Source organism: Pteropus alecto, unplaced genomic scaffold (genome assembly GCF_000325575.1).
Source record: "Pteropus alecto unplaced genomic scaffold, ASM32557v1 scaffold23, whole genome shotgun sequence".
Taxonomy (NCBI): Eukaryota; Metazoa; Chordata; class Mammalia; order Chiroptera; family Pteropodidae; genus Pteropus; species Pteropus alecto.
In genome coordinates, this window is record NW_006435837.1 from 7524904 (window position 1) to 7550412 (window position 25509).

The following is a 25509-nucleotide window of genomic DNA, read 5'->3' on the forward strand; positions in this document are numbered from 1 at the left end:
CACGTTTTTGCTTGTCTTTTCATTAAGACCTTGCGAGTTGATAAGGTAGAGAATGGGTCTTAATGAGACACTGAAAGAACCAGGTTATTTGTTAAAACAGGCAGGCAGTCATTTTAATGGTAATGACTTACAGCTCTCCAGCTGCATCGTACAAGTCTGGACATCCATTGGAAAATTCTTCAAGTCCATGGGACAGGATAAGGTCAAGGTGAGTCTTAGCAAAAAAAGAAAAGAAAAAAAGAAAAAAGCAATTAAAAAGCAAGTTTTAAATTTGCGAGGTCTGACTCTTGAGAAACACACCAAAAATAATGTAGTATAAAAGCAAAGTGACACTGATTCAAATAATGAAATCTAAGTTCTCACTTAGGGCAATGCTTTTTATTTTTCAAATGAACAGTAGTCATTGGTAAACTTTAAAAAATATTGGAGAAGTTTTCTATTTCCCATCTTCCAGCCTCTGACTCCCACCTCCCAGTGGCACCAGCCTCAAGTTTATTCTCGAATCAGCAAGAGCACTGAGAAATAGTGTAGCGAGGACAATGGACTCTTATCAATACTGATGTCCAAAATACATAAAGCATGTGCTGTTTTAGATTAGACTTTGGACAGGTAGACTTTGCTTCAAGGACAGTAAAGGATGTGATCAGCGTAATTGGTTGCAATGAGCATTGGTTCTTCTTCTATTAAATGGGCAAGTGCTTAACTCCACTGTCTTTTCATTTGCTAATCTACGTGAATGGTTTAACAATATATTGTAGCCTTCATTCTAGAATTTTGACAAATCTGGAGCAAGTAATCCTTAAGCCGAAAAAGAAGACCTTTAAGGATAGTGGTTTATACATAGTCTTCACCTCCCTGTACCCAAGAAGGTCTACTCTGCTTAACTTTTCCTCTTTCCTTAACTTTTCCGAGCTCCAGCCAGCTCTGACCATGCCTTATATCAGGATTTTGTTTAAGCCACTATCTCTCTTCCACCATTTCTTCTTTTATACTTAAGGAGATCGTCCATACCTCCTGCTCCTCAATTTTTCTATACCTCAGAGCTTCAGGAAGGAAGTTGAGAATCAGCATATGTGGGTTCCTTTCCCAGAATTGCCTCAAACTATCTCTTTCCCCTAAGCAAGACCTTAAAATCAATAGACATTCATCTCCTTATCAAATGATGGGATAGGATAAAATGATGCTTATTCCCATTTAGCTCCAGTACTAGAATCCCTGTTTTTTGAAAGTTCATTGCTCCAATTCTGTTAATTTTCTCTGAAAAATCTTTTTTTCTCCAAAGACCCTTCTGACTCTGGCACTGCTGCCGCCACTCTCTCTTGCTGTTGTGGTCATTTTCGCTCTCCCCTCCCTGGATCTCTTCTCCTTCCTTTCCCTGCTTCACTTTATACATTCTATATAAGCCAAGATAAAACAAAAAGTTGTGGCCTACTTATTTTAAAGAAAGAAAATGGGATTTGAAGTGAGATTAGACAAAGAATCTATTATGACAGTTTTCAGAATAGTTAAAATATAACAATGAGCAAGAAAAGCAAGATTCAAAACAGTGCAGTGTAATCTCAATTATGTAAAAATATATTTTCATTCTTGGAAATAAGCATGACACTATATTAAGAGTAGATAGTTTTGCTTGGTGGGATGATTCATATTTTGTTTTCACTCTTTATTCTATATTATCTGTATCGACAAGTGTAGGTTATTCGAAGATGTCTTTCATGTAATTAAACATGCCTTCGAACAATAGTTGAAAGATAAAATTACAAAATTCTGTTTTATTCAACAATCTTCTACTATAATTATAATCTTATTATTTAAATTTTTCCATAAACATACAGTATTTCACCTTCGTCGTTAATATGTTACCTAGCTTCTGTGGGCTGTTCTAAGAACACGGATACCATGTTTCTAAAGGGAAAAAAAATATTTTTGAGTTCTAAACAACAGACTTCAAAATAACACGTTAGACAGGAAAAACGATTTGTCATTAATGGAGTTTATTTGGCGATACGGATATAAATATAGGTGTTTAGATTTTTTTCCAGCATAAAAGCCTTTATTTTTTTGGAAAACACAATTTTATTGAGATTAATGCCATGAACCCTTTAAATAAAGGCAGAATAAAAGGGTCAAAATGAAAATCTCTAGGAATAAAAGTTTTAAAAATCTGCCTTTTATTAAGGGAGAAAACCTTAAAAGGCTGTATGGGTTTAAAATTGTTATTAACACAATGAGAATCTATTTCTCTCCTATTTTAAAAGAGGAAATATTTTCATCAAACAAAAATGTGTTCATCATGCAAAAATAATCAGTGAGCATGTGCATAATTTAAGTGAATCAAAACCAGAAAATCTGGAAATTTCTTGCTTTTGAGAAATTAGAAAGTAATAATAGTGGAAATGAAAACAACTTCAAAAGCATGCAACGTGGAATTCAATTGTATTTTGTTTGTTATTAGCAACAACTCAATTTTAATATTCTTAATCATAGGCTTGCTGAATGTGACTCTTCTGTGAAGTGACCTTTTCACATTTATTTAGGGAGCAGTGGCCTCACTTACAATTATTTCTGCCTCTGTGGCAGATCTAACAATCATACTGGGACCCAGAAATCTTGGGGTCAAAACCATTACCAGTGTGGAAAACTGCACAGAGAGAAATTCCCAGCAATTGTGAAACTGTCACTGAATTTCGTCTCAGCTGGGAACTCGGCGGGTATTTCCCTTCTTCCTTATTTGTTTTCTAATTTCCTTTCTAGATAGGTTTAGTATTGGAACCCAGTGGGTACCACTAACGAGAAGGAAAGTTGACAGCTCTGTGGTTTACTAAATTGTATCATCAGCTGAGCAAAAAGGAAGCAATTGTAAAGATCTAATCTGTCCCCTCGCGATACTTTATGATGTCTAGTTCACCACACATCTACAGGCTTAAAATGCAGACTTGCCTTTTACTTATTTTTTTCTTCTTCATTGAAGTTACTATTAAATATAGTAAAAATACACAAGTTCCGATTTGTAGCGTAATGGCTTTTCCATCTGTATTCGCCCCTTTAACAAGTACCCAGATCCAGATTTAGAATAGTCCCATCACTCCAATATGTTTCCCCGTGCTCTCTTCCCAGTCAAGAACCTTCAAAAGTAATCACCATTGCTTTTATTCTCTTAAAAAAAAAATGAAAAAACTATTTTTTGATTTAAAAATACGATTTAGGGGAAAATGAGTTTATTATTATTTTTTACAGAGATGCAGAAATTGCATGAGATAAGACTGACACATATAGCATTACACTAAAACGTGAATGATTTTTATCTCCTTTACTCTGGATCCCCATCTGTTTTTGGTGGATCTCACAGAAAGTATTTTAATTGAAACTCAGATCGTTTGCTGGCAGACACTGCCTACAGCATGTCAGATTTGCTCTCCTCTTTCCCACAATCTAAACTATTAAGGCAATTGCACCCAAAGGCAGCGAGCTGAGGCTACCCATCTTCCATTTGATTTTTGTTAAAGAGCTCATTTCCTGAAGCATTATCACACATTCCCCCACTGTCACTGTGGCCGACATTCAGGCATTCAGGGTGCCCCTCATCCTGTTTGCACAAGGGAAAGAATAAAGTGTCCTTAGAGAGCGGCCTTGCTTCTTTACTGAGAGTAAGAAGGCTGAGCAAACATTTCGATTTTTAAAGGCAAAAGAAGAAAAGATAGCATAGGAAGTCAGTCTCCCAAAATCTCACTTCCCTTTCTTACTACTCTCCTGTTCGGTTCATCTTGCTCGTAAAAAACAGCTCTTGAGTTTATATCATACTTAAAGGTCAAATGACTGATAGATGTAGACATTTAAGTTACTTTTACAGTTTTTGAAATCAAATTTATATTTTTATATTTTTATTTCCTTATTTCTCCCCTATTTACAATGCAAGATCCACAAAGCCTGGGACTCTCTGTTCTTTACCATCTAAAACAGTGCCTGGCACAGAGTAGGTAGTCGATAAATATTTGTTGAACATATGAATGAATCTGTGCCCTAAAGCTCTGTGGGAGAATTTCAGGCTTTTGTCCTGCAGAAATGGGAAAGGATAAAGGGTTTAGAAGAGAGCAGCCTGCTCATCAGCGCCCACAGGATGCTGCCAAATTACAAGACAGGCAAAGGAAGCCAGCAAAGCTTGCCTGGTCCTTTCTGTAAGATGCTAACAGATTCCCACTAGACAGAAAGCAAATGATACTGAAGGAAAGCCAGGGAGCTGGATCCATGGCCAGAATTGTTCTCACATGGCTAGAAGGGTACAAATTAATCATTTAATGTTATGGTGGACAGACGGCACCTTGATTCATAAAGGAACTACTGGTTCATAAGGAACTCAGCAGTATTAGAATTGTGAGTCCATTCTCAGTGAAATATTCTTGAGGGAGAAAAATAGCCATTTGAAGAGAAAATGAATTTTCAGATAGAAATACAAATTTTAATGAGTGATCTGCTTGCCTAAAGCAAAGATTGCCAACGTACTATTTTGGGAGAGTTAATTCTAGTGGTTACAATGGTCTGTCTTATTTGGAAAGGAAGGACAAGGGGATGCTTCTCTGCTTTTCAGGAGAAGTAAGAGAATCTCGAGTATATTGCTGTTGTTCCATTGTTTGGGGACCACATTTAGCACCTTCCGCAGCATGCTACAAACCCTCAGCAATACACATATATCAGAAAGGGTAGAACCTATGGTGCTCTTTCAGAATTAAAGTACTTACTAAGGAAAAATTTTAAAGTAATGATGATAGTATTCATAATCACAATTCATGAGCACCTGCTGGAGATCCAGCACTCTCGTTACTGTGCAGTCATGGAGAGTACCATCACACAAGGCAAGTAGCATTCTCTCTGTTTTTTTCCATAATAGTTTTTATTTTCGTTTATAGTTGGCACACAACATTCTCTATGTTTTTGAGATGACCAAATCGAAGCTCAACGAGCTTAGGCCATTTTCCCAAAGTCACAAAACCAGTAAGTGACCAAAGTTAGATTCGAACCCAACTTTCTAACTATGTCAAAGTTCATTCACTCTTTTCCACTCTACTACATTTCCTCCTTAGAAAAAGAATCTGTTTCTAATTTATCATCCTCTTTTGTCTGCGAAGCCATCAGAGTGGGTCAGAGACACTTTGGTTACTTTATACCTGCTCAGCGATACCCTTTCATTTTTCTCTGGGCATCCAGATTTCACGTGACCTGCAAGACCCTCCAGCCTCCCTGGCAGCCTTGCAGAGGAGAAGCATTATTGACTGTGGATCCAGGGAACTGGGTGGGTGGTCCAGATTATCCATAAAGGGCTCTTCGACCTTCACTAAATCTCTGGACCTCATTTCCCACCCAAAAGCCCTTGTCGTTCAAAATGTCTGTGATTCCTAGCTGTAAGTGAAGGTGGCCAATTTAAAGGATTTCTTATAGGGTGTAAATTGCACTCTTGAATATCTTGAAAGCCTTAAGTGCAAGTAACAATGCTCCTTAAACTATGAAATTTCTGGCAATCTGAGTATATAGGTTAGATATTTATCGTCCCCATAGGACTTTGTCAGCCAACAGCCTAGAACACAATCCATTTTTTTTCCCCAAGAACATAAGGACAGCCTTACTGTACTGTGTAGGTCTGTTGAATTTTTTCGCTCAGTCGTACCTTGAAATTTCTGAACCATGTGACATTTAATGTCAGAGAGATTTGACAGGATGCATCAAATATCGAACAAGAGTGTCATCTTAACCCATCTAGACCTTAAGTGAAATTAGCCTGGGGGCAAGTTAGAAGTCAAGCTAAAAGTGCATCATTAATACAACCCACACATGGGAAGAGGGAGGAGAGAAGGAGTCAGTGGATTAAAAGACACTCTCAGGCTGGATGTCTGATCAAGATATCCTTTAACAGTGCTTTTCAAGCTCTGGTGGGCATAAGTGTCATCCGAGGGTTTGTGGTGGGAATGCAGATTCTCAGGTCCTCTGGATAAGGAGCCCAGGAACACTTTTTAAGAAACACTGTTTCAGCATGTTCCAAGGGATGACTTTAACTACTGTCAACATGATAGCCTAAAAGGAGAAAATTTTGAAAGGGAAATAAGAAAGAATTGAGAAAGGGGTCTGTAACTTTTCAGTAGCGCTAGCACTCTCTTTGGGAAATATTACTTTCTACTTGAAACCAGGGCAGGACAATTAGGCTCAAGTAGGCTTCTAAGTGACTGGACCAGCGGTAGTGAGACAAGGCGGGTTCATCAAGAGCCTTGGTCATAGTGGAGAGGCACACTGGGAAAGTCAGAGCAGTGGAACCACGGTTAGTCCAGTGACAACCAAGACTTCGGTTGGTGTGGCCAACAGGGAACTTAACCAGTATGCCCAGTAACACAAGTAAATGTGCAGAGGCAGGCAATGGAGCTCCACTCAGGGCAGCGGCAGTGTTTGAGAGCAGTGTCTCAGATCTCTGACTAGAAAATCAGCCCCAGAGAAATTTCAAAGGAAGTCAGGGAGGTAGCTAAACATGCATTGGATGAACGTCCACTACAGATTTACAGAAGCTCGTGATGCTGGTCAGGGAGGAGGAAAGAATGCAGAGGAGAACTGTTCCAGGTCCTTCGTGAGCAGGGATCAGTGTCACACGAAACCGCAGCTCAGTTGTCATCTAGCGCGTCCATTGAGCAATTTTGGGGGAGCATTAATTGGGCACCGGGCATATCAAATACGTGAAAGAAGAGTTTCTCTGTTGAAGGAGATCGTGGTTTAATCTCATTAACATATATGTTTTTATATATTCTTTTAATGGATGATATCTCAATAGTTGTATACTTGTTCTTCAACTTTTAAAAGTTGTTTCCAAGTTCCCATTTAAAGAATCCTTCCAGATTATGTAAATCAGACATACATGAACTGAATCAAGTAAAAGACTTTTAATTACTCCCTTGGTGCCTACCTAGATAAGTACTGACTAGGTAGGGCAGATAACCTACCCTTGCAGACCTAGGACCTGAGAGAAGAGCCCTTCGGGTCTATCGCGAAGTATGACTTGCAATAATCATTTGATGCGCCCGCATCAAAACCCAAGACACCCACAAAAGGATCTTGATCCACGGAGAACAAAAGCCTAGTTTGGCTGGGCAGGCAAGAAATGAAAAATTTAAACTCATCTTCTGAAAGCCCTGTAATTAAATGACTGCTTTGAACTCATATGAGGAATAGGAAGGGTCCCGCTCATGCCAGCCCTATGCTGCTGACCTGGCCCCCCTGCAGGCATACATGTGGCTGCACCTGGGATGGCTGCCCACGCAAGTAAAGGCTGAAAATTTCACGTGAGTAAATTGTTAAGACTTCCAGAAAGATCCCAATGTATGTCCTTGGCTCCAACTCCTTCCAATTCTTGGCCGCTACATATAATCAACTAATAGACATTTAGCTAAAGGTTCCCATGACTATTAAGATGCAAATCTAGGGAGAGAATAGTGTTTCAAATACTGTTCAGTCATTTCCTCCTTTGTGTACTTGAGTTAGTAGAGTCTCTGATTCCCGATTAATATCCCCAAGAGCAGACTTTGATACTGAGAATGTCAAACAGAAGGGTGGTACTGGATGGAAACAGGGCTCGGTACATTGTGGCTATGGCATCAGATATGAATTATTTTCTTCAACATTGTCTAGGGTTGAACCTAAACCCTAGGTTGGTCCTAAGCGGTACGCTTAACTCTGTCCTCTTAGTTAATTCCAAAGAAGTATAAGACCTATTTTTCCCTGCTGCCCTTGGGATGCGGAGGAGATGAATGGCAACGCTGCCGGTTCATCAGCTGTCCCACTCCTCTCCCTTGACTGAAATGCCAGCGGCTGACTAGGAAGGTCCATGTTTACCAAACATTATAGCAGCATCACAGAAAATACCCATATGCATTTAGCAGTACTAGCTGGGAAGGACAAAAATACGATATCTGCTCCCATCTGTGCCTGGTCCCTTTAGAAAATGTGCACACATATGGTTGGCCCGTGTTAATTAAGTCCAAATATGGATTGCATTCAACTTGGAACGCAGCTGATAAATCTGCAGCTAAAACTTTTCCAAGTGCTTTGATATTTCCTGAACGAAAATGTTTTGAAGGTGTTGAATAGGAGAGGGCTAAATTAACACCACCAGCAAGTGCTCAAATTACCAGAGATTCAAATAACCAGCATCGCCCACATTTTCATTACATTTTAAATTTCAAAGTCATTTCACATCTATTATGTATTTACATACAGACGGTCGTGAAGGTGAATTGTTATTAGCCTGCACATTAAAACAATGAGGATGGACTTCTCCATCCCATGCTCACTGTGTGTTTACAGTTATTTAACACTGGCATCGAAGCGACAAAAGAGAGAAAAACCCTGTATAGCAATTTTCTTAACATTTTGTTTGAGATCATCTTACTTTTGGCAAAACAGAAAGAGAACAAGTACTTGTATACTACAAATGTGGTTTTTAGAAAACCAAAGTAACTTTGTGTCTGCCGACAGCCGAAGAGCAAGGTTGTGTTACTTTGCTGGTATTTTGCTGCAGTGAGAATTCTATTGTGGTAACTAGGGGAGAGTCGTTGGCTGTTTCTGGTGGCAAGGGTTGGAGAGAGCAGAGTCCCGGTCAGATACTAGGACGGTCCATCCTTGATTAGATAACACTTCAAAACGAAGCACAATTCCTCAGTCTACTCTTAACAAGCAGCTGAAGAGGTCAGACCCAAGCCTTTCTCTGAAAGAAGCTGCAATCATCACTTCTGTTATGAGCTACATGCCTCCCAAAGGGAGAAAACCCAAGGCAAAGCAACCCATCTGCTTGGGGCTAAGCCTGAAGGGGAAGCGAGGCCTGAGTGTACCAGGTACTGAGGAAGGAAATGCCTGTGTATGGATTAGGGAGAATAGGGAGAACTGTCTCTTCTCTTTCTTCCCTTTTACCCTACAGCCAAACCAGGGTGATTTCAACATTCATTGAATATGTAGTATGAATTGGAACGGAGAAAAACTGCAGATCAAAGCAAGGTCAAGTGCCTTCTCGTGGTCACTTAGTAAGATGGCATTTGAATCCAATCTTCCCGCACCTCTGAACTGACATCTGCCGTACCCCCATAGCATTCTACCTGTAATCTCTTCGTTCACTTAGTGCTTCTTATCCTTCATCTAACTGCTTAAATTTAGCAGAATATCCTTACCGAAATGAAATATCAAATAAAACATTTGTTTTATTGTCCTTCGAAAGGAATGATCAATCAGATATGGGATGGCCTTGCTCTGAGTGTGTGTCACGTGTGGAACATCACATAATTATATGTCCTTAATTGTCTTTAAATGACTGTCCACTGATAAATGTTGTACCCTATTCAGTGCAGATGTTGGTTTGTAATTTCAAATGCCACAAGCAAGGATAGACTTATTGGACAGACCGCTGAGCTTTGAGGGTGGACAGTTTTTTCCCATTTAAAATGGAGCGCATTTCCTTTGGATTATATGCTATGAGAATGTGCTAAAATAATTCGTGCATCTCACAAGAGCCATGGTGATATTATGTGTGTTTATTTTGGGATTATAGCCACCCAGAGAGCCTTTCAAAAGCAGCACTCTGGACCAGGGAAGAGCCCCTGTCAACATAAGCTGAGCAAACTCATTGGGACCTCTGAACGTCCTTTGGCTTCTTGCCACAAGGAAACTCAGGTAACGAGTCATAGATTAGCCCTGCGACTCTGCCGGCTCTAATCTGCCCACATATCTAATTAATGATAGTACCAGTCAGCCAGTTTTCTATAATTGTCTAAAAGTATATAAACACATAATTCATGAACATATACTAAAATAATATCTCATGGATACTGCCGCTGGTTGAATCAGAGGGTACACATGACCCACTTTGCGATTGGGACATTTTTCAGTAGGGAGTTCAGTACTGAGTACTTGTCATCGTGTAAACTCTATGTTGAATGAAAGGCTGCCTCTTAAACTACAGTTAGTCCAGTCTTCCCTACCCTATTCCAAAATCAAGTTCTTCTCCTTAGGAGTTGGATATTCACTTTGGGAGAGCAATGTTCTAAGATCTAAAAGTAGTTTGAGTTAGACATCTTAAATTTAAGTCTCCTGTTACTGATTCCCAAGCCCTAAGGGGCATGAGGGACCCACTCTTATTTCCTCATCCTAAAGGAATTGTGTGGTTAGGGAAGGAGATCATTTAGAGTTATAGACTTAAAATGTGGTATAGCTAGACGTAACCTCAGACTGTGTCTAATCTCCTGGTTCAGTCTCATTTTATAGATAAGGAAGCCGAGACTCAGAATGATAAACTGATGGCGTTAGAGAGGCTGTTCTTTAAAGCCGAAGGGTACAGTAAGTGATGGAGGGACATATGGTCCTCCCGATGCCCTTGAGCTACCTTCTTGGTATTCTGTTCTTTGCACTATTGCTTCTAGAGCGAACTCTGATGGATGTTAATGCAGTGGGAAGTTACCAGGAGGAAGACCTGCTGGTCGCTACTGCTAGTCCGATAAGGTGAACAGTCAGGGACAGGTGGTCATGCCAGCTGCCATTATTTCTTTGCAGTTTCCTTTATTCCTGCAACAAGGGTAAGATCCTGACTCTCTTGCTTTTGAACCAATATTATGCCCTCGAGTGTATGTGTATTTCCGAACCCAATCAGGAGCTCAACAGAGCTTTTCATCACTTTAAGAGAGTCTGTCATGTACAGAACACACTTTCTAGACTTCAATACTTTTAACCCTCAGCCACACCTTTTTTGAAAACCACTCTCCAAAAATACCCCCTCCGCACCACTTAGCTCAGTTCTTGCTGAATCCAGCAGCGTGTGTGCATGCCAGCACCTCCCACCCTCCCAATCGTGCTTGCCTCTAGGAAGAGTGGAATCGTTGTGGTTTCCATGGCATTTCCTAGCACTTCTCTGAAGCTTCACTGTTTAATTCTGATGTGGGTGCTTATGTTACAGTCATTAATTACTGCATTAAATCAAGTCACAAAACTAATGAGGATTTGGACACAGAGATGGAAAATGAGAATGTAATTTTGCCTGGATTATAGGATATAAAGATAAACATGGTCCAAATAAGCACAGAGAGAAGAAATCACAGCTTTTCATAGTTGCTTTCTAACAGAAATATGGGCTTATGTGTCTCATCAAAACCGAGAGTAAGATAATCAAAGTATCACCATTGGTAACGTTTAGGCAGGGCTTCGTCCACTGTGCATTTTATTTTTGGCTGTAACATCTAAATAGAGAATGTGCTCTTTTCCTATGCCATAAAAATCTTTCTATAACTAAAGTTAGAATCTTTTGAAGTTCTCGCATCAGGCCTTAGGCTGAGTCAACGATGGGAGGCTGTGTGAGAAAAGTTGGCCTTTCATGTGCACGGGTGCAGTGAGCCTTAGACAGGGTCATTTGGAGAGCACTGTTGGATGTCTGTCATTAGCAGGAGAAGCCATGCCAATCCCTGCGAGTTCTCTATTACAACCTAAGTACTACTGGGAGGGCAGAGCACTGAATCATCAACACCTGGAATGATGAATGGACTCCAAAAGGATTTGCAAGCAGATCACCCCCAAATGCTGTAAAGGACTAAGTGTCAGGTCAGATACAGTTTAATGATGAGGGGAGCAGAGACCTTGGTGATATCAGGTGCCGTTGCGGAGGGACAGTCCCGTAAATATTTATGGTTTGGAGGACTCTCTGCAGTTGGAGGGTGGCATAAGGCCCTCTGGTCATTCAAATAAGAGGACACTGAAGGCAAACAATATTTTCTTACTAACTTGGCTACAGACATACCCATTCTGGAGGCATGCAATAAACCCTGAAGCAGTTGTTAACATTTGGAAGGTCATAGCTTCCTTGAGAAAGATAGGACCTTTTCCTCTACACAAACAAAAAAGAGTTTAAATTGCGTAATACATAAAAGATGCATATACTTTTAGGGGGACTCAAGGACCCCTGGAGTTTGCACCTAGCCCTCAGATTAAGCACCCCTCAAGTAGTGGCTCAGTCCCATTTTTAATGTCTGGAGTTTGTAAGGATCTATCTCAGTCAGTTTATTCTTTGTCTTAAGAGTCTAGAACAGAAAGTACAGCCACTAAATTACAAGAAAATACCAAGGGGCCCTGAAGTAAACGGCAGTACCACTTTCGACTATCTATATATTATATTCTACCAATACTCTTAACAAAATCATCTCTTTTTCAAAGCTGAGGAAATAGAGGTTCAGAGAGCTGATAAATTTTCCTAGGTCACGCAGCTAGTCCTGAGGCCAGAGACTCAAGCCCAAGGGTGTTTGACTTTAAAACACATGCCTACTATGATGTCAGAAGTAACCAGGACAACACTGACCATCATAAGATTCAGAGTCTGGGCCCCAACTGTACAGCAAGCTGAAAACTGTGAGACGAAGACCACCTTGGCGCTGACGTGGAGCACACGGTAACATGAAATCAGCAGCACAGTGTTGGTGACCAAACATACATCCACTGCCTCCGATGGGACAAAAAACAGTGATGTAATCCTTAACATCCTTCCTTAAATGGTAGCCATTTTGTTTGTCACATTACATGGAGGAAAAAGTGACTAAGTTGTAGCAAATGTGATTTAAGCTACGTAGGGAAGAATTTCTGCACAATGTTAGTCATATTATTAATATTGGCTCCAAAGAGAGAACTTAAAATTTCCTTCTCTGAACATCTTTAAAAATAGAATGACTTTTCAACAGGTTGCCTGAAGGTAGGGAGTTGACTTAACGATTCTCTTTAGCCCTTTGATGCCTGGAAGAGTAAAAATTTTCAGATAATAGATATGCTATGTAAGCTACATGTGCTATATAAAACTATCAAGTAGATCTTCCTATTTAAAAGTCAGTTGCTGTACCTAATTTAAACAATCTTTTCAGACATTTGTAAAATTTGAAGATACTTTATGTGCTCATCTTAAATCCTACCTCTTTCCTCTGATAGTCCTTTAACAAATGAGTCTCAAAAAGGTTGGTTCCAAAACAGCATGTTTTCGGATTTGTATTTGTTTTTGTCTTTGGACTTGAGTTGAAGTAAATGAAGAATGAAAGTGGGGTAGGAGATGATAGCACTGTAATAGAAGTCAAGAGCTTTGCTTCTTGTCTTACCTTTCCTTTATATGGGCTCCATTATTTTAGCTCTCCTAATGTCTGAAAGAAGCCACTTCCTCACCAGTAAAACAAGGGCATTAGATTACATATTTTTCAAGGCAATACCTTCAAATTAAAAAAAAAAAAACCAATCTTACGCTTCTATAAAAAGTCAGAATTCCGACAGAAAATTCTAAGAAGGCATGGGAAGTAAAGGAAAAAAAAAACAAATATTAGCAAATATTTGTCACATGGACACATGAGACAAGCTACTTCTTGCCAAAAACGCTCACCTTCTCTTTTTTCTTTCATATTGCACCATATGTCAAGATGCCCCGACTTCTACTGCAGTTTATTATTTTCAATTCAGATGTTGTTTGAGTAATAACACGTACAAAACTCGAGGCTCACCTCATTATACCACTGTGGATTCAAGCCTTTTAAAGTAACAGGAATTTAGAATTTAGAATTTAAAGTAACGGGAATTTAGAATTTAGAATTTGTACAAAGCAATGTGTGTCCTTGTTTACACTTTCGCCAGGGATGATCAATACTTAATGGGGTGGGTCAACAAAAAAACTTTAAAAAAGAGTAGGATCAAACATGTTAGGGAAGTGAATATTAAGGAAGAAATCACAAGAGGTATGGGCAGTAATAGATTGGATACATTTTCATCAACAAAGACTGTCCTGCGTCACTGGATAGAAAATTTTTAACTGAGCCAAGACCTTTGGTTACTGTTTGAAAGATTCGTTTGAATTTTACACAGTACCCCAAGTTTGAATTTTCAAGACACTTATGGAATTCTGGTCTACCGTCCCCTCTTTTCTTAAACCCCTGCCTTTTGGGAAACATATATAAAATCTTGGGAAGTGTGTTCTTGCTGGTTACGAAGTCAGTGGACTGCACAGTTCTTTTTGTGTTTTGTTTTGCCATCAAAGCCTTGGGCTTCGGTTTCCACGCAGAGCTAGTTCTCCCTCTGCTCCTACAAAGCTAGAATGCATGGCATTGTTTCTGGATGGAATGCCATCACCCATTCGCTTTAGGTTTCAGGAAAAAGCAAACATAAAACATCGCGACAGAACATTTTTTTTAAACGTGGACTACTGTTTAAGTAGTTATTTAAATGCGAGGATGGAAATAATTCATGATTTTATCTTTGGTACCGCTGTTATTTCCCCTCCTTGTATCTTTCCTCACTCCCTTTGTTCTATTTGATTTCTCCTCTCAGGCATCCAACATGCTAGTTCTCACTATTATTCATGGATATCAAACGTACTATCAGAAAGACATTTTCATATCATTTTTTTTACAGCTCAGTATGAATTGAGGCCAACGGGTTTCCTTTCCCAGGGGTATTTGTATTGTAAACCTGGAAGCAGAGAGAGTCCTTCGCAGTGGAACGTCAGAAGGGCCTTCCCAGCACCTTTCAGATGCCAGAAACTGTAGCCCGCTTTGCCTTAAACTTGAGTTCGGGCAAATATTAGCTCTAATCACTCACTGTCCTCTAGTTAAATTGAGTCTAGTGACTCAAGTAAGTAGAAGGGTGGGTGCCAACCCCCAAATTCTAACAATATTCAAAGAACAATTCATTTACAAAGTTAGAGCTACTTTTCTTTTCCTTCCGTATTTATTCCTACTATTTAATTTATCTTATGTGTACCTTCCTCGCTAGACTGGAGCCCTTCCAGGACGGGTGCCACGTCTTACTCAGCTCTGGATCTCTAGGCCCGGCACAGTGCCTGGCCCATTGAAAACCCGTCCAGACAAGTAATTCGATTTCTGCAATTCAAACATTCCAAGAGCTGTGTCTCCCTCAAATGACATGCCTGGTTGTCCTATACCAAGGGTCTTTCCTCTAAATTCATAGAATACCCACAGTGAAGGAAAGCTTAACCAGCCTGCCGCAGGACAAACTCCACTCAATCCAAAACAGTTGTTATGGTGTTTCAGAGCCTGTAATATGCTACACTCGTTACCCGAAATAGAAGAATTGCCTCTGCATCTAGATCTGGGGAGCATTACATTCCTCGTGGTTCTAGAATGAAAATGCCTTCATAGAACAGAAGAAAAAAAAAACTGATTTTGTTTCAGCAGTGCAAGATGCCAGGTATTTACTGGAGCAAATGCCACCCAAAGCCCAGAGGGTTAGTTGGAGCAGCTGATGCCCGTGCTGCTTTTTATAACTCTCCATCCCTGTACCACGCTCTACATATGTCCTGTTTCATCAGGTCACACATCAACTTAGGTTGCATCCAATACTGCATCTTACACCAAACGCATCACCATGTGAAATATTCTGCGTTTTCTTAAAAATTATTATAAAAAGTAAAGTTCCTTGAAAATAAAGTACGGGGATTTCCTGGTTCTTTGTGCAAGCAGTGACTCTGCTACTTTTTACAAATGCGGACCCTCTTTTGTTCTATAAGACATAGAATAGGGGCTGCCAGCCATCAGTGAGCTGTGAAATTACCAGGTTAAGAATGGAATATGCAGTACAGACTAAATTGTATCTAGGGTTGTGAAATGAGGTTTTAATGATGGTGAGCCTGCAAACTTGTGAAAATTATTCGCAAGGACACTAGCTACTTTTTGGGGGGAGGAGAAAGGTAATAAAATTGTAGAGAAAGGGGGAATTTTGTAATCTTTAAAATATCAGTATTTATTCAAAATATTAGATATCTCTCATATGTGATACACTGTCATGGCCTTTTGGGAGGGGTTACAAAAGATGCAAAATCCAAATATCTTGGCTTTAAAGAGCTTTCTAAATTAAAAAAAATGTATTAACTTTAAAATTCAGACAGCATCATTTTATTTATTGAGCACATACTCTGTGTCATGTATTGTGGCTAGTACTTTTATGTACTCTATATCAGGGGTCAGCAAACACTGGCCAATGGGCCGAATCTAGTCCACTGCCTGTAAATAAAGTTTTATTGAAATTGAGGCACACCCAGTCGTTTATGAGCATTGCTTATGGCTACTTTAGTGCTACAGTGGCAGAGTTGAGTAGTTGAAACAGTGTTGAGACAGTCTGGCCCGAGAAACTAAAATATTTACTATCTGGCCCCTTACAGAAAATATTTGCTCACCTCTGCTCTGTATCATTCAGTCTCACAAGAATACTGAGATAAATGTGGTGTTTCCGATTCTAAAGTAAAATAACTGAGGGTTATAGGTTATGTAACTGAGTTAAGTGGCAAAGCTTGGATTTGATTTTAGATTTGTCTGATTCCAAAGATCCATGTTCTAATGCTATATTCATGTACAGAAATAGCCAAGAAATGAGGTAGGAAGAAATGAGAGCCTTACAGATTCACAGAGAAACCGTTACTAGAATTTAAACAAGATTATTTTGAGCGTGGAGTGATAAAGATTCTAGAGAAGATCATATTTGAACATAAAAGTAAAAGTAGATCTCAGGAATTGTCTATCCCAAGCTCAAGCCCAAGAAAAGATCAGAGATTAAGTTCACATGTTTAGTTAGAGGCAGATATGGGATTAGAACCAGTTTTCCACTAACCTAGCCCAAATGATGCTGTCAGTGACCATGCCGAGGCATTGAAATTTGTGTGTGCGGGGAGGAGAGTTGCCTAAATGTTACAGAATGGCAGAATAGTTTGAAATGAGAATTTGTACATTATGCTCAATGGTAATTGAACTAAAGGGCCCTTCCTTTACTGAATCAATCAAAAACATATGTGTGCAGGTATTTACACAACACCATCACCCATGCACCATCCTACCAAATGTATTTTTGTTATAGAGAATCACACTTCTGAGGCCATGGATTCTCTGGCACTCTCACCAACTGTAAGATTCAAATGATAAACAAGAGACCACGAAAGCCAAATGTTCCTATACATCTTGCCATGCAGAACCAGGCAACACTAGGCCAGGAGAAAAATGGAAAAGTGAACAAGAACAGCCAAAGGAAGCTTACCTGATACTGTAGAGAACTTTGCCATTTTTTGAAATCCGAAGCAATTTGTTGTCGGTAGTGACATCGTGGAAGTTGGCACCCTTCTCATTGGCAAAGAACAAATCTGGTTTCCAAATGGAGTCCAACATCGATGGGTCCAGGTCCAGGGAATCGTCAGGGTATTCGCTATATGCCAGCCGTGAATCATTCCACTGTTGTCTCAGAAAAATGTTCACTCGGTAATCCTACAGAAATGTCATGCATAAGACTTACTTATTGTGCATTCTGGCCCAAGAAGCCCAGTTGCATCCCCCCTCACTCTTCTCCCTGATGTGGTGCAGTACTGTTGTCTGAGTAAACCAGGCTGTATATATCTTGGTCAAAAATAAACCACTCAGTTCTAGGAGCAGAAACAGAGGGAAGAAAGGAAGAAGACTCGACCAAACCAGAATACTAATCGAACAGGTTTACTTGTTTAAATTATTTTCATGTTTAAATTATTCATTCTGGAAGGAAATAATACTAACTCAAGCCGATTTTGTTCTAGAAAAAGATAACGATGAATACAGAAGTCAGTCTGTGATGGTGGATTGTCAAATAGAACTGATTCATTTTCCAAATGAGAAATGACATGATCTCTTTTCTAATTCTGCTCAGACGTTCTGGGCAGTAGAAAACTCACTCTATACTTTTGGTAGTGAAAATCTTATAAAACTCTGACATGATGGGACAATATTTTTTTTAAATTTATCAACATAAATGTTAAATGCTTTATGTTGACAAAATAATTCCCTCACAGCTACTTTTAAAATTCCTACATATTTCATCAGTTCTCTGAATGGGTTGTATCTATAGTAGTTGACCTAATGCTTCATCGAAACAGAGGTCTTTTTCATGTTCTTGTAATCTGAGCTCATTCTGACGAAGGTGTTTCTCCCCGTGGGAGCCTCAGGTACACCCTGTCATTTCCACTTGGTCTGATAATTTTCTTCTGTGCTAATGAATCTGCTTGGGGTAGTGACTGCTTTTCTGGGGATTTCTGCTCAAAGGTCTTTAGGTTCATGGAAGCTTGTTAGTTCACTTGATAGAGTGGACTCCAACAGAGGCTTAAACGCTGTTCCCTAAAGGGGAGGGACTATGGTTCAGAGATAATAGTTGTCCCTTCCTACCACCTGTTGTCACTTGGGGTGATATATACTCATTTCTTCTTAACCCCTTTCCTTTACCTTTTTTCATCTTCATTTGATCCATTTCCATATCTTTGGCACTTGGATTTTTGGTCATCGTTTACTTTCCTATAATGGTGACTAACTTGTCCTAGTTTGCCTGAGAACTACCTAGTTTTAGCCCCCAAAGTTCCACGTTCAGGGAACACACTCAGTCCCTGGCAGTTAAAAAGATCAGAGTGTATGGAAAAAAGTTGCAGTCCAGTTCCTTCTACCTACTACTAAACTATCCAGATTCCCACGAATTCTTTTCAAATACAGCCATCCTGATGATCAGGCTCATAGCGTGTTTTGAAAGTGGCAACTCTTAGAGTGCTCAATATAGTAGGCCTGAAGAATGCTAATAATCAAATAGTTACTAATTTCTGAAAATCAGTCATCAAAACCCAGCTTGTTTGGAAAGGCTGAAATATATTTATATATATTAATTTTCTCTGTTGTACATCATAAGAACTTTCTGACTTGGAAAATTTTATGAGCTGATTTTTATTTGGGATTATACTGGGCCTGCACAGCTAATTCTCAGACGTAAGAGGGCGCTGTTGAGTCCAACTGCGCTTCCATCCCATCCTTTGTGTTCACTGGGTCACCCCTGCCCCATGAGTGAACCAAGGGAATGCAGAACCTCAAAGTTCTCCCCATCATGAATTTTAGAGTTGTCCAAAGAGACCAGAAGGTTGTAACTGGAAAGAGGTGACCAGGTCTGTGTTTCATTGGCACCGGGAGTTACCGAAAGCTTTGGAGTTTTGTGTGAGAAAAGAATGGAATGTGTGATTTGTGGAAAATCAAAAGGGGGGGGGTGGCTATCGAAAATATAATCAATATAAGTATAAACTGGATATATCAACTGCGAGATTTTCTTAGGGTTTCCTGATGGGGGAAAAAATGCAGCTTCTCCAATTTGACACCCAGTCCTTTTATTTCCCTTAAAGTGAGAACCAGTTATCCGTAACACATTTTGGTGTGTGAGGTCTATGAGCTTGTTTCAATCGGAAATAGAGAAGAGGACCTTGTCCCTTAGCCAATTCTGGAGGCAGAGAAACTCTTAAGTACGGGATGTAATAATAGCTGGAAATAACACAGGCGAATGGGTTAAATATCGTAGGCCATGGGGAGGAAAACAAGCCCCTCCCCCCAAGTAATCATAGGATGGGAGAGGCCTGGAGAAGCCAGAGTATCTGGCAGCAGAATCACCAAGAGAACATCGCCACAATCCTCCCTTGAGCCTGGGAATGATTTAAAGATACATATTGAGAGATTCTAGAGAATATTACATTAGTGGCATACAATATGAAAACATTGACCTTTAAAAAAATCTCAGTATAAATTTTCCCAGTTAATGTATATCTTTTTAACAAGTCTTTCCCATGAGTATTTTCCAATGTTTCCTGGTTTTCTATTTTGAATTTTATACAGAGAGATAATAAAACAGATTTTCGCAGTATTAGAACTTTAAAAAGATCACTGAATCTATCATATCGTAATAGAACCATTAAATGTCTAACAGTTAATTGGAAATAAATTAATCCTATTTGTAAACAAGGATAAGTAGAAAACTAAGAGGAGAAAATATATTTTATAAAAAATGGCAGCAATTATATGAAATAAGGTCTTTATTAGATCTCTTGGAATTATTTTCTGTAATATGTAGGAATTAAAATTTTTCATAATTTTGGTTATGATGATATACACGATTCTAAAATAATTAAGAAAACATTAAAACCTATTAGAATAGAAAGGGACACCCAAGGATCTATAGAAGTAGATAGCCAAAGAAAAGATTTTCTGAGGCTATGCCTCTGTGATTTTTTCCAGTTCTCTATTTTCAATGAAGGGTAGAAATTTCACATTTGTGATTTATCTATTCATCATCTCTTTATTTACAAATATGTTTATCTTCTAATGATATTCCAAACCACAGGAGATAGTTATATCGTTCTGTAGTTTTTCTGTGTCTTAATTTTTGCTTCTAGATTTAATGAAATATTAAAGGGGAAGTAAATATTATTGAGAGACATGCTTAAATGGAGACTGGATTTTCTTTTACATTGTCTCCTCTCTCCAGAGACAGATTCTACTTCAAATAAATATTTCCTTGTATCAAGATTTGTTTTTCTATAAGTGACTATCTGGGTATTGGATTAGATAATGGAAGCATTCGAATATATTCATATACACACATATACACACACATCTTATTTTTTCAAAACCTATGTGTAAGTCATACAATCTTTATTATATTGTTAACACAGGTTATACAAGTGCCTACATCACATACTATTATTACTTCATATAAAATTTAGAATTTCTAAAGTTTCACTTTTTCTGGTATCTTCTAATACTATGTTGATGCCACAAAGATTGTTTCCTTAAATTGAATGATTTTGGAACTATTATATTTAGTCTGACATTTGTACATAGAGAGTTCCACTCTGCCTTATACATATTCTTATTAAACCTTACTATTATTCTCATTATTTTTATACGTATATATTTTTAAATCCAATTAGATTATAAAATTATCAAAGACAAGGGAATGCTTTGTTGGTTCCCCACCGTGCCTATGTGGCACTTTGGTTTTAACCTCTGGTTACACAGCAGTACAGTTTTCATCTTTAGTCTGTGCCAGCTTTGATACAGGAAGTTAGCCTTGAATTTGAAATTATGGGGAGGCAGTTACTTTATGATGAATTCCGGCTTTAACATTGCATTGTTAATTTAGAGACCAAGGTCACCTTATATCTCAGTTTAACAAAATGCCAGGCTTGTGGTAGATCCTTGGTTCTTCCGTTAAAAGTCAGAACTAAGAAATGTAGCTACCTGGTATTCCTGATAAGTTAGCATCTCCTTATGAGTTGCTTATGCAGCTGCAGAATGAAAGGGAGCCCATAGTGTCATTTCAGCAGTTACAGACAGCATGTATTCTTACAAGGAGCTGTCTACCTCTTATCCAGTTCCTCAGGAGTGTGATTTCAGATCAGAGATGAAACAACTCTTCACTCTGCAGCGGTAACCGGCAGAGCATGTGGAATTTATCTTTTGGGGCTGAGTTTGGGGAGCCGGAATCATATTCTAGGGATGTTTGCTCAGTGGTCAAATTTCGTACACTTTCAGCTCTTGCTCCTCCCCTCCCCCAAATCTCTTAAATGAGGAGGGTGTCAGGATCTGGCGCTTTAGCGTGGGTAGTGTTCCAGCACTCACAGGTCCAAATCACACTCTATCCACCCACATACTTCTAAGAGTCATTAGGAAGCTTTGAGGAGACTCTTCTCCATTTTCTGCTGGCCCAGCCCTGGGGAAAACTGCATGCAGACGGCATGCAAATACTCTTGACTTTACTGACATTAATATTCCCAAACTATGCCTTTAAATCAGGAAAGAGGGGGTTGCAAATACACTCATTCTTTAAATTCATTTGCCATCAGCAGCTAAAGAAAAGCAGGAAAGAAAAGGAAATGGTAAACTGACATTCTAAAAACAATATATAAGCTGTCTCATTATATATTTCTTCCTACTCTTTTGGAACCACACACACACACACAAAAAAAACTGCCGAATACTCTTAATACAAGGTCAGTTAGCAATGATCTTCAACAGATCCCTGACTCTTAATGAACAAAAGTGTATTTTGGAATAATGTATATCATCATAATGATCCATAAAATTATTTCTTAGAATAACACAAATCTGTTGTCGTGTGAGCACATATCTTCAACATTCACATAGCAAAAGAGTTCGAGGTCGTATCGGGTCTCTAAGTGAGCCTATACTTTGCGGGCAGGTAGTACCAACAATAATTTTGTGAGATTTCATCAAACGTAAGAGGGGCAGACTGGATAGCACTCAAGGAAAGCCATGTTGAGTTCTTAAAACAGATCATCATTACCTCTTATTTAGAAACAAACAAAACAAACACCCAAACCGAAGTCTCCAAGAATGCTATCGGTGTCATGGGATAAGAATGGGACATGAGAGAAGACAGGAAAATCATGTGTAGAAACCGAGAGTTCTGAGATATTCTTGGAAAAATTCATTCTAGAAAATGTAGAGAAATCCAAACCGTTATACCCCCAAAATAGTACTGATCAACATTCTCAGTGAGTGTGTACATTCCTGTGCACGAAAGTCAAGGTTCTGATGTTTGGACTCCTCCGAAAGGCAGTTCAGGAAGCATCTCTTTCTGTTTAACTTTTTTTGACCAATTTTTTTTTTTTTGAGTCAAATTTTATGAAACTGTGGGTAAATTCATGGATGGTAGAATTTCAGGGTTTTGATAAAGGAAGCTTAGGCTGTGATGACATTGTGTTTGTGTCAGGTAGATCCCCAGGCAGGGCCTTGGGGATCTGGGAAGATAAGACCCTTTCGAGGTGGAGCAATTCTCATGTTCTTATGAGCATCCCAGTATTTAAATATCGATGCCTCAGATCTGGGGTTGGCAATCTATGACCTGAGGGCCAAATTTGGCCACAGCATGATTTTGTAAGTAGTTTGTTTGTTTTTATACAGCCACACCTATTTGCTTACTATTGTTTATGGCTGCTTTTATGCCAAAGGGGCAGAATTGAGTAGTTGTGACAGACACTGTCTGAACTTCAAAGTCTTAAGTATTCACAGTCTGTCCTTCTAGAGAAAAAAATTTGCCAGTCCCTGCCCTACGTGGCACGAGGATTTATTCTTTGATTTAAGCATGATAGTGTTTTAAAAAATATTTTTTTAGTTTTACAGAAAAGTCATAATTAAAGACACTTAAAAGCCAGATGCAGTTTGTCATTACATCAAAAGCTAAAAAATAAAAGAAGCATAATATGCAATACTCTTCTGACCATGCAATTCAGTATATCTCATACAACAGAATTGACAGGTCATTGATATTACACTTGAGCAATGATTTCCAAATTTTCTCATAGAAAACATGACAAAGGACACCTTAATAATTGACCATGGAAGCACCTAAGCAGCCCATTTATTAAACACCTTGAGTAGCTGTTAAAGACATAGGAAAACAAGAATAGCTATAATTTCCACGTTCATCTCCTTAAATATTAAGCTTTTTTTGCATTAATGAACATCGAAAAGGTGTACATTTACATTTTTGATTGAGGGTAAAATGCAATGAGGAGATTTAATTAAAGCAACTTAGAAGTCTAATTAATGCAATCAGCGTTAGGTCGTGCAATTATTGTCATTGAATGCCATTGTGTAAAGCTGGTGACAGTGATTTGGGCTACTGGAAGATTTGCCCCTCTGTTATTGGGATAAAACCAAGAGGGGAGAGACAGCTACTGAGTGCCAAGCCTAGAGTTAGATTGTTCTTTCCATATTCAGTTTTTCTTATGAATTATTTAATAACCCTATCAAAACTATCATATTTGGATAAAATTGTCAATGCACTACATCCTGTCAGAGCCCCAGAAGTCTCATTTCTGGACAGTGCTGCGTCACAGTAATATTAAAATGCGTAGTAGGTTTGCATTATATCTAATTTTGCCAGTGGAAAGGAGTGATAAAAGGTAAATTATTTCTAGCGTGAAGGGCACCAGAAAGATCATTAATTTGTTAAACGTGATCCTAGTAGCCTAAAAGAGAAAATTCATAAAAGCAGGAGAGCACTCTTTTTTACTCGTCAATGGCATTATGCTCATTATTTCACTTCTCGAGTGTTTCTAGGACATCAGCAATCACAGTACTTGCTCAAGCTCAACTATATTTTCTTTTGACCTCATCTAATAATATGGCTATATACTTTACATAGTAATGAAAATTAAAGCCAGTCAGTTGACTTAGGACTTAAAATAAATTGTATGGGGACTAAAAACCAAAACAAAACAAAAACAAACTCATAGAAACAGCGACCAAATGGATGGTTACCAGAAGGGAAAGGGATTGAAAGGGGAATATAATCAATAATTTTGTGATAAATATACGTAGTGACAGATGATTACTAGAATTAATGGGGTGATAACATTGTAAGGTGTAAAAGTGTCAAATCACTATATCGTACACATGAAATTAATGTAACCAATTTAGGATTTTTTTTTTTACCAAATACATCTAAATAAAAAATGCAATTGCCACACTATATTCTAGCACTGTAAGGCTACTGATCTAATAGGCTGTGCCACAGGCAAAATTATACCATGACACTTATGAAAAATCTTGGTCAATTTTATAGTACCTAAAATCTTGTTCAAGTACATGAAACATGTTTGCACGTACGTTATGATGAGCTTTTAATATTTTTATGTTTTTTAAGCCATGCATGTGATGTAATTGCTATGGACTTGGAACTACTTTTTATTGCCAACAAAATTGCATGTGTGCATTTATTGTAAAGTCAGCCTCCTTGGCATGTATCTTAAATGTTGCATATCCAAGGCTTAACTATGTTAAAAGTTCCATTATATGAAAAAGACTGGCTATAAAAAGATATCTCCCAAACTTTGAAATTTGTATTTCTGCAACATTGGAGATATTTAAATACTTAAATATCCTTAACTATATATACCATGCTCATTACTGATAATTCTACCTAAATCTAACCAATTAAGTGTTTTCAAAATTTCTCTGGCATGATAGATAAGACTATTGAATTTTAACTCATGAACATTTGACTAATGACTTTTAAAAGTGAAAGAGTATAAGCAATTGCTTTCTAGAGGTGAGTGGGCTTGGAAATTGGCACTCAGTAAATGTCCTTCAAATATGCAATGGTGCTCTTCAGTCTCACATCCCATTCCTTCACACCATGGCTTCAATGCTCAGTCCCACTCACCATTGTAGTTTCTGCTATTGACCCAAAGCTGTTGATAAATATGTTGCAGGTAACCTTTACAGGAGGCCCTGCAAGTTGAACAATAAATAGAAAATTTGACAGGTTGTGTTCATGGCATAATCAAGTCACGTTTTTCTCTTGCCAGTGGCACTGTAGCACTTACCATGGTGGTTTCTGTGACTGATCCAAAACTGTTGATAAAAATATTGCAAGTAACGTTTACTGGAGGACCTGCAGAATGCAATAAGAATATTGCAATAGACATTGAAGCAAAAATACAGCCTCATCCACATCTGTGCAAATGACTAGAGATGAAAACAAAATTAAAATGAGATTGCGAAATTAAAGTGAGATTGCAAAAAAAAAAAAAAAAAAGTTTTACCCTGAGGTTTATAGTGATATCATCCCTACCAGTATTTTGAATGCCAGTTAAGCAATGATAACTATTACCCTGAAGAATTTTGGATT

The 25509-nt window shown here is 38.6% G+C and overlaps 1 protein-coding gene across 3 annotated transcripts in view; it reads right to left on the reverse strand.

Annotated features, from left to right (window-relative positions):
• GLRA2 (glycine receptor alpha 2) overlaps positions 1 to 25509 on the reverse strand; it is a 173429-nt gene that overhangs the window by 107066 nt on the left and 40854 nt on the right. For 2 of the 3 annotated variants that reach the window (XM_006911659.1, XM_006911658.2), the window contains 3 exons: positions 25205 to 25272; positions 17065 to 17288; positions 132 to 214 (listed from right to left, as the gene is read on the reverse strand). In XM_006911659.1, coding sequence (XP_006911721.1) covers positions 132 to 214; positions 17065 to 17288; positions 25205 to 25272 — 375 coding nt within the window. Of the gene's footprint in view, positions 1 to 131; positions 215 to 17064; positions 17289 to 25041; positions 25110 to 25204; positions 25273 to 25509 lie in introns of all 3 variants that reach the window. The other variant, XM_006911660.1, reaches the window with a different exon arrangement.